Below are 16799 nucleotides of genomic sequence, written 5' to 3'. Positions count from 1 at the left end.
GGTGTGAAGACTTATGTAATCAGGGTGTTGTAATTTTTTACTTAAAATGTTCCTAATAATTAACTATTTGTTTTTCTCTGGATTTTTGTTTGTTGGAAGATCACATTACAGTTGTAAAAAGTCTGACATTTACATTGTTGTTATTTCTGTCTTTACATTTCAAAAACCTGCAATTTCATAAGGGTGTGTAGACTTTTTATATCCACTGCATGCTATGTTTATTGAGTGCAGACTTGTATCTACTTGTTGGACTTAATGGATATACACTCACAGAAAAAAACTTCACATTTAGAAATGCATACCAACACTAAGGAATGCCTTTTGACTGAAACAATGGCTAAAACTGAAAGGGATCTGAGGTAAATGATTTGTTGTATGCATAGTACCACATCCTAATTTTCTGTGATAAAAATTTACCTTTCAGGAGGAATGTGGTATCTATTGAATTTGGTGTAAATGCAGGAATACAGAAGCCAAGAACGGCCGTGCTTGCTATTATTTTTTTAATGCCGTTATCTCAGGATCACGAGTTAATTATTTCCTTATCTGGAGATAGCAAAGCTCGTTTTCTCTAGATAACGAGATAATTTATCACGAGAAAACGACTTTTGTTTTCTCGAGATCACGGGGTAATTATGGAGAACTCGAAAATGAGTGTCTGGTCCATTTGATCAGCGTTTCCCAAACCTCTCCTGGAGGACCCCTTGTCCTACATGCAGGACAAGGGGTGCTCCAGGAGAGGTTTGGGAAACGCTGCATTTGATCACACCTAATTTCAGCCTTCAAGATCGCTGTCATGACTGTCGGGGAGGATCTGAATGTTATCTCTAACAGAAAGACACAATTTAATTTCTGCCTGTGTTAGACCTTGACTGAAGTACAGTCTCATGCGTTGATCAATAATGGGTAGGCTACTCCTGACATATGAAAACAAAATAATTAACTCATGATCTCGAGATAACGGCATTAAAAAAATAACTGAAAGCACGGCCGTTCTCGGCTTCCGTACAGGAGAGATAACTTACAATGAATTGATTCTGCTTCCATCTCTTCAGAGGCAAGTCTTTGTGTGGGACATAAGAAGTGCTTTAAGTGGTTTATTGCCAATGCCTTTGTGGCTGACATTTTGTTGTGATGATAGAATGTATTTCAGTTGGTCGACGCCGTGCGTCAACATCCCGTTTACTGTATCTTGCGGTTGCTGCTAAGATTCCTGATCAACGGGGACTTTTATTTTGAAATGCGTATTAACGTTTTGCCGTCGGAAGGAGACTCGTGTGTAGTGACTAAATCCATTATAGCCACGAGTATGTCGGAAAGTGCCGTCCAGAAAAAGGAAAAACTGCTCTCAAAGGAGGTAATTATGTCATGGGGTGTAGCCTCTGTTTAACTTTTTAATGTTTACTGTACTGGTAAAATATATACTGCGTGACGATGTATATAACAGACATCACGAAATGCAGTTTACTGACTAAAGCTAGCTACTCTGCTAACACGTTTTTAGAAGAGAGACTAGAACGCCAACATGTAACCGTGCCATTCTTTTTCAGGTCGAGGGAAAACTTGACTGGAAAAAACGGAAAGCTGAACGTAAGTAATGACACGCATTTAAAAATGGTTATTTGCCCAGCTACTTATCTACCCACAAATTTTAAGTTATTTCCGCATGTGGGAAGCTGAAGAAATCGATACGTTTGCACGTTGGCCATTGGTTGGTGCGTGTTGAGATCAGAAATGTTTGGCATTTTAGCTACTTCTAACCGGGAGGAATTTGACTATCAATAAATCGGTCTGTTCTAATCTAGTGGCGAGTAGTGTTGTGTGTATACCTTTATCAGTATTCTACAAAATGAAAAACTTAATATTGACTGGTTAAGTAGCTATGTTTATATTAAAATGTATTCTGAAAACGACAACGTGAAGCCTTATTAAAATAAGGAAATATTTGAAATATTCTGTTCATATCGACACTGCTCACTGCTCTTTATTAACCTTTATTGAAACTTTTAAGTCTCTAGCTCCATTTACACAAGTGATTTACTGCTGAAAGCACTCCAAGTGCGGATGTCATTCTCATTGATGACTTTTGATTTTTAGGAAAAGAAGAGAAGAAAAGGCGAAAAGAAGCTAAGATTATTAAACAGCTTGAGAAGCAAAGACGAGATGAAGAACAGAAAGCAGAGCAGTTGTTACAAGAACAAGAAAGGAAGACGAAAGGTGGGTCAAATCTGTTGGACGCTTGGCCCTTTGATCTTACCAGTACCAAACACGGTTTTCGTTAGAAGTCAGCGGTCTTCCTTGTGCTTTTAGGACGGCCGTACACGATGAGCATCGCCATACCCGGGTCGGTGATGGACAACGCCCAGTCTCCAGAACTGCGCACCTATCTTGCGGGTCAGATCGCTAGAGCCTGCGCAGTATTCTGTGTGGATGAGGTCGTCGTATTTGACGAACGGGGAGAGGATGCCAAGTGTGTAAACGGTTATGTCTCTCGTGACTTTGTGTCTTGTTGTAGTGGCAAATTGTTGTTGATAACGTTGAGCATATATAGTATGTACTATTAGTATTTTAACTATCCAGTTATTTTTAGATGACGTAGCCTAATTAATATCAGTAATACATACTTTAAAATACAATATTATCATAAATATTAAATATTTAGTTTGTATCACGAATGCATTGATGTCACTGATAATTACAGGTGTGTACCACCATGTCTTTCTTTCTTTGTAGGAGTGTTGAAGGAGAATTTAAGGGTATTGGGAAAAAAGGACAAGCTTGTGTGCAGCTTGCTCGTATCTTGCAATATTTGGAATGTCCACAGTAAGTTATGACAAGAACTCTAACCTCATTGTACTAAATGTTTATCCATTTGGAAGATTGATTGTTATCTGTCTCTGAAGGTATCTGCGCAAATCTTTTTTTCCGAAGCACCATGATCTACAATTTGCTGGTGAGCTTAATAGTGAACTTGTATTGTAAGTCGCTTTGGATGAACTTGTCTGCCAAATGAATAAATGTTAATGTAAATGACAATGTGCCATGAATAGAATTCATGTTTTGGTCAGAAATAAACCACTGGTGCCCGGTCTTAGCTTTCTCCCTATCACTCTCTTTTAGGGTTGTTGAACCCTTTGGACAGCCCTCACCACATGAGGGTGGATGAAGAGGCGGAGTTCCGAGAGGGTGTGGTTCTGGACAGGCCATGTAAAACTGGAAAGGGCTCCTTTGTCAACTGTGGCATGAGGAAGGTGAGAATTTCCATGTATGCTCTAATTCTACAAAATCACCAGGTTAATGGTACAACATGTATTAGGTGTTACTGTTCTTACCAGATACTTGTCTACGTGGAAAGGGCTATGGACTTGTAGTGGTGGTTAAAAATTTTAAGTGTTTTTTGCTAGATAGCTAAACACAAGTGAAAAAAAGACATGACTCTGTGGCCACTATATATATTTACAGTGTATATTCACAAAATAAAAAAGCAGTGGAACATCTCCAAATTTTATTCACAGTGGATGGTCACTCTTGTTTTATTTTTTCTTGAGTTTCATGATGTTTAAACAGTTAAAAATCTGTGGAACTGCATTGTAAGTCATCTTAGATAAATAATAAATACGCTCTTTTTCTTTTATTTCAGGAGGTGCAGATTGATAAGCAGTTGCAGGCTGGGTTGAGAGTCACCGTTTCCTTAAATAAGGTCCAGAATACAGGTGATGCACTAGGGAACTTGAAACGGATGAGTGATTGTACTTAAGAATTGCATGTAATCATTGCCTTCCCTCCTGCCTATCTTTCAGCATTAGGAGTGTGTACTCTCCAATGTTTCCACAGAAAGCAAAGTCTACAAAGGAATTGTGGTGGCACCTCACGTTCCTCAGACGGAAGGCGGGTTTTACTGGGGCTACACCGTCCGTCTCGCCTCCTGTCTCAGTGAGTCATGACAACTACTCATAGACAACGCAATCCATATTAGGATGCAGTTGTTTGCTTTTTATGAACTGTGGGTGTATGTTTTAACAATGATCATACTACTTACATATACCTAGGGCTGGGCGATATGGACCAAAAATCATATCTCTGTATTTTTAGGCTGAATGGCGATACACAATATATATATATATCGGTATTTTCTATGAAGTGGGCTAAATGTTCAGTTGTAAGTCAAAGCCACATGTGAGATGTCACAAGCACTTTTATTAAAACAGACTGTGATCAAAATAAAATGTACTGCTGAAAAACATGTAAATGAAAAATTATATGAAATAAATAGCCTATATTAAATAAAAAATAGGCCTGAGAATGAATCTCTGAGAATGCTCCTTCAGTTGTTTTCAACAACATTAACAGACTGATTAAAATGGAGTACAATTACAGGTTTTCCTCTCTTGCTTAACAAAAAACACAGCTGTGCAAATAACAATAAAAATGTAAACAGAACAAAAATAACAGGCCTGCCCTGTTTGAAAATATACAGCTGCACAATATATCAACATGTAAGTGAAAAAATATATAAAATAAACAGCCATTCTATAGTTATATCCTGGTAGTCTTTTCTGATAAGGTTTAGAGTATCAAAATATGCTACTTAAAGTTTTACATTGGTATTGATTAGAGTGTGTTGATGGACAAACTAGACTACAAATTTACATGTCAGCATGTAAACTAGACTGTCGAAATACATACAGTTTATGTGATGGATTAATTGTAAATAGGATATGCCTATTAAAATTTACTTGACAGCTTTTTTGAAATTGCTGTTGGATGAATTAATGAAAACAATAATGTAATTAGCTTAGAACCATTTTCCGATAAGGTAAAAAAGAATTACCAACGTTTTTTGGCTTCTAAGGTAGCACAACCTACTTGTGGTAGTATTTCCCGATAGGGTAGCAAAGATTGATAGATACGACTATCGATCTACGCTATGGTAGGACATTTCGATAAGGTAGGACAAATCGACACAACACCGGGTTTGCGTGCAGATTCAGAGGGAGAGTGGGGGTGGGGATGCATGGAGAGTGTGAGAGAGGAGAGATGCAAACACTGGCACAGGTTTACGGAAGAAACGGGTTATGTAACGCAACATCAAACTATATGGATATAAACGGTACTGTCTCATCCTATATTGCGTTTGATAAACCGCCCAGCCCTGCATGTACCCCAAGCATTCAGATATCTTTCTGTTCACGCTCAGACTATGGATACTAGGGCAGATGTAAAACCAGAGCAAATCAGTGGCGTTGAGAATATTTAGCTGTGGCTGCACAGGGTTGTGGTGCGTGTTGGTAGTATTGCGCTGTCCCAGACACATCAAATAGAGCATGAAAAATGTTTGATCTTGGTTGTGATTCCGGGGTGGTTAGCCATTCCCAACATACGCAGTGTGCTTTCAGTGAGGCAACTGCTCTTAGGATTGACTTTGTTCTGAGTGTTGTCTTTGCCTGCCGGGAACTATAGTCCGCATGTAAACCATGTAACAAATCTCAGTGCAAAATCAAATTAATTTCTTACACCTTGTTTCGCAAGTGACAGTTTTGATTTGTAGTCTATCGCCTTACAATGTCATATGTGAAAGGACTCTTGCAGTAGTTGCACATTGAAAGACATACCTTTTTTTACTGGAGAACTATGACCCCTCAAACTTTAAAGTGTGTGCTTGTTGGTCATTTTAAATGGCTCCTTTTTGTCTTAATAAAGGTAGTGTGTTCACTGAGTGTCCACATAAAGAAGGCTATGATCTGACCATCGGTACATCAGAAAGAGGCAGCAACATTGACTCTGTGACTCTACACCCTTTTAAGTAAGTTCCAAAAATCTCAATTGCAAAAAGGAGTTAAACAAAAGCCTAAATGTGAACTGTACACAGTGGTCTGTTTTGGAATACTGTACAAACCTTTATTGTTGGGAAATTGCACAGAATTTTGTCAAAGAGTTGTTCAGGAAACCTTTGCACAACTGTAATGGGTTTTCCCCTTACCAACATTCTCTTGCAGACATTTGCTGGTAGTGTTTGGGGGACTGCAGGGCCTAGAGGCCAGTGTAGACAGTGACCAGAATTTAGATGTCACTGACCCCAGTGTGCTGTTTGACCATTACCTCAACACCTGCCCCAACCAAGGAAGCAGAACCATCCGCACTGAGGTAAAGGGGAAAAAATAAAGCATTCTTCAACTAGCTTTTTCTTTCATTACTTAAATAACAATATTAACAGTATCTGTTTGGTAGTTTCAGTACACTTCACTAAAAAGAGAAGATGAGACATTGAGCAATTTTGTGACCTAATGCTGTAAAAACTCATTTTACAGGAGGCGATCCTAATCTCTCTGTCAGGCTTGAGACCGAAAATTGCCTCAGTGTTCATGGATCACAAAGTGTGATTGTAGGAGGCTACATTTCATTACTGACTACTGGAGAGGGTGTGGTATTTTCAGGAGAGCTCACTGAGGATCAGACAGAAGAGCAAGCTCAAGGAGGACCTTTGATATTTATGTTAATGTGCTTCAGGGATCAATGCACAACTTCACAACTTAGTGCATTCCATGTTCTGTGTCTGGTATTGAGAAACCTGAACAGCTGCACTAGTACCTGGAGCTAAACTGAAACTATTTAGTTTTAGTACAAGTAGCCTTGTCATCCTTACAAAAGTGAACAGTGCAGTTTTTGTACCTGTTCCTGTTGTAGTAAGGAATTCTAATCAGACTGCATTGCATTCCTCTCTGTGTTTTGCAAATGCTTTCTTCATGTCTGTGCTTTTTACTGGGATTTTTGGATTCTTACCTGGTAATGTGAGGTAACAGGGAGTCAGAAATGAACACTTCAAATAAACTGCAATTTGTTTTTGTAACATTTTGTAAGAGCAGTAACATTTCCACCCAAGGTACTGAATTGTGTGCGCTCCCTTGTGTTCTGCAGTCAGTGATGGGGTTCTTTGAGAGAACGTACATTTCAGCATGAACTTCCTCTGTTCCCCTTAGAACTTCTGTGCTTCCTGTTGTTTAACACTTTTTAAAAGGTTTATCGACAGTGTATCGAATCCACATTCATTGCTGAGTGGAATTCCCATGATTATGTATTCCATATAATGTGATTTGTGGTGTAAATTATATGGTGTATATTATAAATGTTTAAGACATTTAATTCTTTGTCTTATAGGATAAAACTATATTGTGACCAGTTTTATGTGTTGTGAGATTAAAAACAAAAAACAAGTCGTACTAATCAAGTGAAGAAACAATCTGCTCAAATACAGGTGATGCATTATTATTAATACTCCACAATCAAATCTGGTCACACATTACAGAACATTCAGATGGAAAATGACAAAAATGGCATCACAAATACTACATTGATGGGAATAATACATTCTTTAGATCATTCAACTGTCACAGAACTGCATGCCTCACGACCCTCTGTCTGACATAGTGTGGCGATAATCCAACATCATGTAGGTAATCTGTATGCACGGAAACTAAAAGAAGCATTTTCAGGACAAACATTTGTAAGGGTGTTGGATAAATAAACTATATATTAGCAAACACTATAGATATGATGATTAATGGTGAAAAGAGGCAGAGCTACGTTAGAAATTAAAATGCTGAGATATGCGCTGTACTTGTTCCCGTAGGCATCAAATTACATTGCTTTCTTTCATAAAGAACCAGACACATGGGTTCACGCATATGCTTAATACACAAAGACTGTAATGATTTGTAAAATTCACTGGATGAGGATGGAGCTATCTAAGCAAATTAAATTAGATACTGTGGAGGTACACAAAGGTGATAGTGGTACTTCAAATAACTTCTTTAGTCTACTTATTCTAAAAATGAAATTAACAATCCTCTCCTGGTGTTGCAGGTGTGATGCGTGTGCGGGTTTTCTCAATGTAAATGATGCATTGTCCGTTTTTTTTTGTTCGGTGGACTTAAAAAACCACTATAAACATGTAAAAATACATCTTTAGGAAACCGACTCACTCTTATGTACAAAACTTTTCTCAGTTGACCTCCGGATACTCCCAAGGTCCACATTCAGAGCTAGTAAAAATAAGACCGCTCTTGTTTTACACCATCTCATTCTGATAGATTTGGATAATGCAACATTCAATCCTTCTGAAAGTCACAAGCCCACTGTAGCTTTGCATGGGACAGTTGACTCAGGCGCTTTCAGCTCATTACTCTCTGTTAACCCTTGGGTTTACCTCCTTTGTTGGTTTGTCAAAAAAAGTCGGGCCAGTAAAAGGGAAGAATGAACATCCCTGTCAAATTTGGATCTACAGGGCCTCAGGGCCAGGACTGAATATGTGTGCATGTGGTGTTGCAGAGTCTGGGCAACACCACTGGACCCCTTTGACCCCTTTCTCCTACCACATACTCTTCAAGGCACCAAACACTCAAACCCAACACCTTCCAGAAGTCACCACTTGGGATGTGAGAAGGTAATGTTATAGAGCTTGGCCCAGCGAGCAAATACTTGCTTCTCGGTAATGAAGCGGTGATGGTTACCTCTTCGTCCTTTTTCATTCTGCAGGTAGGTCACACATTCATCTGGGCCTCTGGGCTTATAATAATGGTAGGGCATCCTTTTGGGCTGCGGTCTTCGGCTGTGAAGGTTACATATTACATTACATTAAATACCACTTACCTAATGTCCTTTTCAGCATTCAAGTCACCTGTATAAATTTCACAACTTGCGCACATTGAAGGATCTTTACTGTGTCACATCAGAGAAATCCATTAGGCTCCATGGGGCTATGAGCCCCAAGCTCATATTCTGCCTTTAACATTTAATACATTCATATAAAGACGGAAATCTTTCAAACTTTCAAGCACTGTCATTTCCTCTTCATAACTGTTATAAATACTTGGTATGGCAAATGAAACACTTCTTCCTGGTTTTAGTCTCTCATTGAATGGGTGCTCTGTGAGGCAATATAGCAGATGGGAAACAATTTATTCAATGCATGAAACAGTTCTACTTACGCACAATAATTAGGAGGAACCATCCCATACACATGAATGTTGTCACAGATCTCAATGGCAATCACCATGGTAAACCATCCAGTGCTCAGCCACGATCGCGACTTTTCCCTGGACAGATAATCACAAACCACAACTTGACAGTCCAATTTTCAATGGTCTCCGTTTACAACATTTACAAAACACCCTAATTTATTATTTTATGACACCAACACCTGATTGAAGTAAGAAGCCAGCCAGGGTGAAGAAAAGCTGGTGAAAACAGCAATATAAACACATACAGTGGCAAGAAAAAGTACTGGCCCCCTTCTTGATATTCTCTATTTTTGCCTATTTGGAGCACTGAATGGTTTCTGATTTTAAAACAAAATGTAATGCTGCACAAAAGGAACCTGGGTAAACACAGAACACAGTATTTTAACTACTTTCACTGAAGGAACAAAATATTAACAGACACCCATATCACCCCTGTGGAAAAAGTAAATGTCCCCTTAAACCTAATATCTGGTTGGACCACACTTAGCAGCAATAACTGTGACTAAACAATTCCTATAATTTGATATGAGCCTTGCCCATCTCTGTGGAGAAATCTTGGCCCACTCTTCTTTGCAGAACTGCTTTAACTCTGAAAGATTGGTAGGTTTTTGAGCATGAACTGCTCTTTTCAGGTCCGGCCACATTTCTACTGGATTCAAGTCATGACTTTGACTGGGTCACTCCAAAACTTTAATTTTGCTTCTTTTTAGCCATTGAGATGTGGACTTGCTTCTGTGTTTTGGATAATTGTCCTGCTGCATCACCCAATTGAACTTAAGCTTCAGCTCACGCACAGATGGTCAGACATTCTCCTTAAGAACTGTCTGGTACATAGCAGAATTCATGCTTCCTTCAATGATAGTAAATCATCCTGTTCCCGAGGCAGCAAAACATCCCAATTCCATCACACTACTCCACCATGTTTTACTGTAGGTATGACGTTCTTAAAAGTGCTGTATTCACTTCACACCAGACATAGGAAGACTTGCACCCTCCTTAAACATTCCACTTTTGACTCATCTGTCCATAGAATATTATCCCAAATGTGAGACGAACTTTGACTTTCTTGGTGAGCAGTAGTTATCACCTTGCTACTCTTCCATGAAGCCCATTTTTGCAAAGTCTCTTCCTTATTGTTGAGTCATGAACACTGACCTTAGGTGATGCTAGAGAGACCTTCAGTTCTTTGGAAGTTTTTCTGGGATCTTTTGAGACTTCCTGGATAAGACCCCACTGTGCCCTTGGAGAAATTCTGACAGGTCAGCCACTCCTGCAAATATTTACCACTACTCCATGTCTTCTCCATTTGGAGATGCTCGCACTGTGGTTCAGTGGAGTCCAAGAACCTTAATAATGGCTTTGTAACCCTTTCCATTCTGATATTTCTCAGCTGTTCTGGAATTTCCTTTGATCGTGACATTGTGTGCCTGTAGAAGCTTTGTGTTGACTACTTCTCTCTGATGGTTAGGTTCAATATATATGCCATTTAAACTCAACAGGGCTGGTTGCAATCAAGCCTGGCTGTGTTCAGTCACCTGAATCTAATTATCAACTAAAATTTTGTTGATTACTTTGTTTCAAAACTAAGGGGGAAATTACTTTTTTCACAGAGGCAATATGGGTAATTGGTGACTTTTTCTATTAAATGAAGTTTCTTAGGTTTCCCTTGTCTAACACTAAGTTTTATTTGATGATATGAAACCATTCAGTGAGAGAAGCATGCAATAAAAGAGGAAATCATGAAGGGGGCAAATACTTTTTCACACCACTGTACTGTCTGAAAAGATTTTTTCCTATCAGGGGTCTTTGCACTAGTTTTTCTTTAGTTTCATCTTTATTTAAGTTTATTACATTCATTCAATGAACTCATGAGGGAGAGCTGAAGAAGATAATATTGACGAAGATTAATATGGTACTTTGCTGGCAAATATACTTACATGTATTTACAAGTATATCTTCATATACTTAATATTTTATTAAATGCTATATTTATTTCACTTTTTGGTGATTTTTTTTATTTCCAGTTCCTGTTTGGAAATATGCCTCTGGCTTACAACCTTGTATCTGTGATGCAGAAGGATTCTATTCCTGAAGATCTGATTTACAGCAGGGTTTCCAGGAATTTACTGTGTGGGGACCACCTGTATAGTAAACAATTTACAAATCATGTCTGTGTAAACACCGGCCCTAACTTTTTTTTTCTTTTCAAATTTTTGCGAAGATAATGCATAAAAACCACTACATGTCAAATTTACAAAGTTACATGTGTAACTTCACTACAAGAGTTGGGGTCAGTTCCAGTTCAGTCAATCTAGGAACCTAAATGAAATTCTATTCAATAAGTGAAAATCAGTCATCTTTTTCTGGGATGATTTTTCAAATAAACAATTGAATTTCAGATCTTCCCCTGAATTGAGGGAATTGAAGTAGAATTTATCCTGACTCTGACTACCAGTAGCATACTTTATTTCTCTTCTCATCCTCCTCCTCTTTTTCCTCCTGCCCACCCTTTCCTCCTCCTCCTCACCTGTCTCGACCGGTCTCCCTCTGGAAGAGGCTGTCAAACTTGCGCATCTTGCTGGGTGTGATGGTGAAGCTAGAGAGATTAGTGTAGGTCATGCTGACTCTCTGGATCAGCCGGAACAGGGTACCCTTCGCATCCTTGCCAATCTTAGTGGGCGGCCCCCAGAATATGACCACCAGGTCCGGGGTCTTGTTGAGGAACTCGCTGGGCCTGCGGACCACCCGGAACACGCTGGAGTGGGCAACCACGCGCACCGTGCTGCGGTTCCCCACGTCCTGTTCGAAGCCCGTGGTGGGCGCATCATTCATGCGGATCACGCACTCGGTCCGGTCGATCTCGTCCCCCACACCACTGCCCAGGACGTGGCTGGAGCTGGTCACCAGCGCACACTCGTGGCAGTGCAGGGTCATGCTCTGTGGACACACCAATCAGCACAGATGCTCACTTTCCTGATGTTGCAGCTGCAGCCCAGTATGTGACCACACAGTCAAAATTCACCCTATTCTTTCACTGATCATAAAAATCACAGGGTCACAACTGTTTCTACATAGCATTATTAAGACTGGCAGGCTTCCAGTTTACCGCTGAACAAAATCCAGCACGTACTGTGTAGCATCAGTTACCTGCCTCTGATATCTTCAAAATTCTGGCACCAAAGAAGAGCCAGAAAGAGCCAATAAATGATGATAACTGAATGGGCAGCAGTATCGTGTACTGGTAAGGAGCAGGACTAGTAACTGAAAGGTTACAGGTTCAATTCCCTGCTGGGGCACTGCCATTGTACCCTTGGGTAAGGTACCTTACCCACAGCTGCCTTATTATATATCCAGCTGTGTAAACGGATAAAATTGTAACCTATATAATTCACTCACAATAACGTAATGTAATGATGACACTTGTTGCTCCAATTCATTCTGCTAAATACATGCAGAATTTCCAGTGGTATGTGATACCGTAACCTATTTTATCTTTTAAAAACATAAAAACTTTACATTAGAATTAAGAGTGGTATGTCCCCTGTTCAATCATGAAGAAAACATGACACCAAAAAGTCATCTCAATGAGAAAATGCTGGCACTGAACAACAGCCAGCAAAGTGATGATCATTCTGAATACTTTTCATTCTGAATACAGTACATTCAGAATTTCCAGGGATATCAGGTACCGTAACCTAAATCAATGATAGTCTTCATTGTGAAGCAGGCTAAAATTGTTGGTCTGTGTTTTCTTTCAAAGTGGAACCAACACGCTCTCCACACATGCTCCAGTGGGGTCAAAGGGCATTGGTTAATGTTTGGTGTTACCTTGTTGCCATAGACAACCACATAGCCCTCCTTGCCAGCCCATTTCTTGAGGTCAGTGGATTTGGCAGAGTGATGGTAGCTGTTGCGGAATGGGCTGTACGTATCGTTTGCTGTGTTGCCACTGTTGGAGCTGTAGAGTATCAGCAGCGTCATCAGCAGGAAGATGGCTCCGAAGATCACCATCCTCTGGCTCTGTTGGCTTTGCTGTGAACACAGTGAGCATTTCATTAATGGCTGTGCCATGCTCTGCCACAGGTTTTGTCTGTTCTCACACATTATAAGAATAAGATAATACATCTTCTGAATATAATATAGAGTAATTGAGCCTATATGTGGTATCCAAACAGTAACAAAGGAAAAAAACCTGTATGCTGTATATGTGTATGTATAATCATATAAAATAATATACACATTGGCCTTTTATATGATAGTGAAAACATGGTGATTTTTAAAGAAATATTACAATCTCACAAGTATATATACAATTCACAAAATACAACAGATTTCTTTTTTGCATGACTGAGAGATCTGGTGGAGTTGTGAATATCAAGCTGATCAAGACCCCACAAAACACCCAGCTGCATACTGTAAAAAATACACACAACAGTAGTTAATAATTGTAACTGTAAGTGTTTGGGAAAATGCCATGCTGGTAATATAGTGCAATCATGTTAACGTAGCATTCAGTAACAACATCAAACAGAGAGGACATACTGTGAAATATCTTACATCTCAACTAATACACAGTATATTATTTTGTAGTAAATCCTTTTGTGTTTTTATGCTCTGTATTTAATGTTACACTAAATGTTGTACATTTGAACATTATATTTTTGTATTGGCATTCGTCAAATGGTGATATATCTTCATCATAGTGCAGCTGTTGCTTATCTAGACATTGTGCACATTTCCCAAGCTAGCTGTTTCACAATGAATTTCTCTGAAGGAGTGTTTCTGAAAGATAAAAACTCAGTTTTTTTTGCTCAGTTCTAATGCAACAATATTGTGAGCAATCCTATAAAACCACATCACATACTTAATTCTGAAACCAGCAGAAGCTTCAAAGACTTAAACTACTGGGTGGTCATGGGGATTTTAAAATGCATTGTATTGACCTCTGCATTTGTGCAAAGTGGAAAGAGAGGAATGAAAGCAGTAATCAATTACCCAAGAGAGAACACCAACGATGCTGAGAGAATGGAAATGTAGCTTGACTTGCAGCCAAGACTTGCTTTGCTGTAAGGTAAAATACTGAGCAATGCTAACAGTCTCTGCCCTGATTTAGGAGAGGTGGCAATTCTCTGGCTTTCTGGATACTAACTGTGTAGCAGCCTTACCTTATCTACGAGCCTCAGCCCCATGCTTCCAGCAGTTGAAAAGGAGCTAAAATCACATGTTTCCCAATCCAGTATTCATTCCTGAAAAGACATGCCACAAAAACTGTTCAAAATGACAGACAAAGAAACATGTTACTGTTTGTGGTCTTCAGGAAACTTTTTTTTTTTTTTAATTTTACCATTACCATTAAACATCCGTTATTGTATATAGTAAATAATTCCAAGTTCTCCTTACAAAGGAAAGCTTTTGAATATTAAACCCAAGATACACAAAACAAAAACCTAACAGATGAATGACAGACTGACAAATACATTATACATCATAATGACCTCAATGTCATAACGTTAACGAGCGTGAACATCAGGCAATGGAGAGCTTGGCCTCCATATAGCTTAAGTTCATGGTTTGCACCTCAGCATAGAATAAAATCCTTGTCAATTTGACTTTAAGCCTATCTCTAACTGATTTGTATGTACAATACATCCAGGAGATACAGAACCGGCATACCGCGTCACCCCTCCCACCAGTTTAAAACAGCTCCCTTAGGCAGTAACGACATACTTTACCCTGGCGCTTATCATCACAGCGTCCAATCGTTAACTTTCCCAATCAACCGCCCACACCTTTAATAGTGCACCTGTGATAATGCAATCTGCTGAATGTATTTTTCATAACAAGATCACATATATTTACATGGCTGTGCAAACAGACAACACAGGTCGAGAGAGAATTATACTTCAGGCGCAAGGCCTAGAATTAAGATATTACCGGTATAAATATGGCTTTTCAAAAACCATTTGACAAAGTACCACGACTGACTCGTTATGAAATTGTAATCGGTAGAAATTAAAGGAGACATCTCAAAGTGAACTCAAAACTGAGTTCAGTATACAATACCGAGTACCGATTAGAACAGGTGAGAACAATATGTTCCCATTACTGTACTTAATATTCTGTAACATGAGTCCATTTTCTTTTTATTTATTTCTGCATAGGACTGATAATCAAGTCTACAATGCAATGTAAATATGTTACTTTAACAATCACAAGATTATGCCATTCAAGGACGTAGTACATTTTCTGTAAACTCGTATTGTCATTTTATAGAAAACTGAATGTAGCTGAGCGCAGGGCTGTCAAACTTTGTGAAATAAATGGTCCACAGCTAATTATGCTGTTTCAAGGGACTGTTTTAAACAAATATCTTAGATTCGTTTTATACTGAAAGCCATATATTGTGTTTCCATATTTCAAATGATCTTTTTCAGGTTAGGAGAGCATTTTTACCATGTATGCAGTTTGCTGGATTGCTACATAGTTAATATTAAAATTATTACGTTATACAACACAGCCAGACATGGTCGAACAAATGTTAATATCCAATGTTAGGCATGTAGACTTCTACACGGATGACAAGCTTTCATCTTGCTAAATAATGCCTATATGGCCCGATATATCCCTAAAAAAAAACAAAAATAAATATGGAATTATGTCAGACATAACGGGCGTTCCAGTGCAACACAGACGACACCGTTATCTATTTCGCATTACACACGCACTTTAATAGCCTGGGAAATTCCACCGTAAATGTCGCGGGTCTATGCAGTAAACACTCAATCAGACTCGCCCAATATACATACTCGAACCTGACGACTTACGGTTTCGGTTGCGAGTTTACTCATTTTTAATCCGTACATTTTAGTCGAACAAGTGCTGGACCCGTCCCCATCTTGATGCATCATCGAAGGAGGAGACTGGCCTGCGTCATCATTACGCTGCAACCAAAAACACCCAAAAATTCACGTCCGAATGTTCTTTACATTAGAGAAATGGAAAGGCAGCAGCTATCAGTATGTATTTGCACTTTCCCAGGGAAAACTGAAAGGGAAAAATGCGCGACAAGCTGGTAAATACACCATGAAACTAAAACCAACCATAAGCCATTACAATATGTATTGAAGGTGTAAAATGTCAGTATCACGGCATTTTTCATTTGACTACATCTATTTTTTTTCTTTTGTGGAGAGTATTGGTTTTAATCATTGTTTGTATTCATTCTGACCTTGAATATGCGTGCACATTTCGAAATATAACCTACGACATGTAAACTCAAATAAAATATTCTGCACAGTGTCACAAAACGTTACTGTAGGCCTACCACAAGTAATGATACATGAATTCTGCCTACGATGCTGACGACAAAGAAAAAATACGCTTAGTAAAAGCAGTCTTTGTAAAAGGGGTTTAATTGGAATGTTTGCCGTTTTACAGTTTTGTTACAGAGAGGCAGAGTGGTTATATATCACTTTAAAATAAAAAAAAAAAAAAAACAGCAATGGTGCAGCAATGCTATTCATTACAGTTTAGTTATTCATCAGCTACATATTGATATGTACAGCTGAGTCAATTTAATGACCAAAGTAAACACTACCATGTTTATGTCTGCAGCATACAAACATAGTGCCAATAGTACAGTAATAGTTGGTACACAACTTAAAATTCCAGTTTTAAACAGGATTTACATAATATACAATCCATAATTTAAAAATCACAAACACAGAAATTACCTTGGTCACAGCAACAGAGTAAATAACATCACACATGTAAGAATATAGT

At 38.8% G+C, this 16799-nt stretch overlaps 2 protein-coding genes across 3 annotated transcripts; one reads left to right on the top strand and one right to left on the bottom strand.

The window, feature by feature from the left end:
* Positions 1-1092: 1092 nt before the first annotated feature.
* spout1 (SPOUT domain containing methyltransferase 1) lies at positions 1093-7135 on the top strand. The gene is made up of 12 exons (XM_036528925.1): positions 1093-1357; positions 1551-1590; positions 2098-2217; positions 2311-2470; positions 2734-2823; positions 2904-2953; positions 3121-3251; positions 3641-3713; positions 3835-3933; positions 5701-5803; positions 5997-6144; positions 6309-7135. Exons 1-12 carry the CDS (start codon positions 1241-1243, stop codon positions 6378-6380), a joined length of 1203 nt encoding a protein of 400 aa, XP_036384818.1. The 5' UTR covers positions 1093-1240; the 3' UTR covers positions 6381-7135.
* Positions 7136-7289: 154 nt separating this feature from the next.
* Positions 7290-15933, bottom strand: st6galnac6 (ST6 (alpha-N-acetyl-neuraminyl-2,3-beta-galactosyl-1,3)-N-acetylgalactosaminide alpha-2,6-sialyltransferase 6). 2 transcript variants are annotated; one of them, XM_036528928.1, is made up of 6 exons: positions 15879-15933; positions 14183-14263; positions 12846-13049; positions 11545-11954; positions 8985-9092; positions 7290-8605 (listed from the first exon to the last, which is right to left on the bottom strand). In XM_036528928.1, exons 2-6 carry the CDS (start codon positions 14204-14206, stop codon positions 8419-8421), a joined length of 933 nt encoding a protein of 310 aa, XP_036384821.1. In that variant the 5' UTR covers positions 14207-14263; positions 15879-15933; the 3' UTR covers positions 7290-8418. The 2 variants fall into 2 exon arrangements, with proteins under 2 accessions (XP_036384821.1, XP_036384819.1); XM_036528926.1 differs by having other exon boundaries at positions 15842-15917.
* Between the last annotated feature and the right edge of the window lie 866 nt (positions 15934-16799).

Source organism: Megalops cyprinoides, chromosome 5 (genome assembly GCF_013368585.1).
Source record: "Megalops cyprinoides isolate fMegCyp1 chromosome 5, fMegCyp1.pri, whole genome shotgun sequence".
NCBI lineage: Eukaryota > Metazoa > Chordata > Actinopteri > Elopiformes > Megalopidae > Megalops > Megalops cyprinoides.
Note: the sequence above shows the minus strand (reverse complement) of the source record. Positions and strands in the feature narration are given on the sequence as shown.

Excerpts from the sequence above, each read along its gene's own strand:
- spout1 (XM_036528925.1), top strand. The coding sequence starts at position 1,241 with ATGCGTATTAACGTTTTGCCGTCGGAAGGAGACTCGTGTGTAGTGACT. Across the intron at positions 2,218-2,310 it reads ACAAGAAAGGAAGACGAAAG|GACGGCCGTACACGATGAGC; the intron begins GTGGGTCAAATC and ends TTGTGCTTTTAG. Across the intron at positions 2,824-2,903 it reads CAATATTTGGAATGTCCACA|GTATCTGCGCAAATCTTTTT; the intron begins GTAAGTTATGAC and ends CTGTCTCTGAAG.
- st6galnac6 (XM_036528928.1), bottom strand. The coding sequence starts at position 14,206 with ATGGGGCTGAGGCTCGTAGATAAG. Across the intron at positions 11,955-12,845 it reads TGGTTGTCTATGGCAACAAG|AGCATGACCCTGCACTGCCA; the intron begins GTAACACCAAAC and ends GTGTGTCCACAG. Across the intron at positions 8,606-8,984 it reads GTTCCTCCTAATTATTGTGC|CCGAAGACCGCAGCCCAAAA; the intron begins GTAAGTAGAACT and ends TAACCTTCACAG.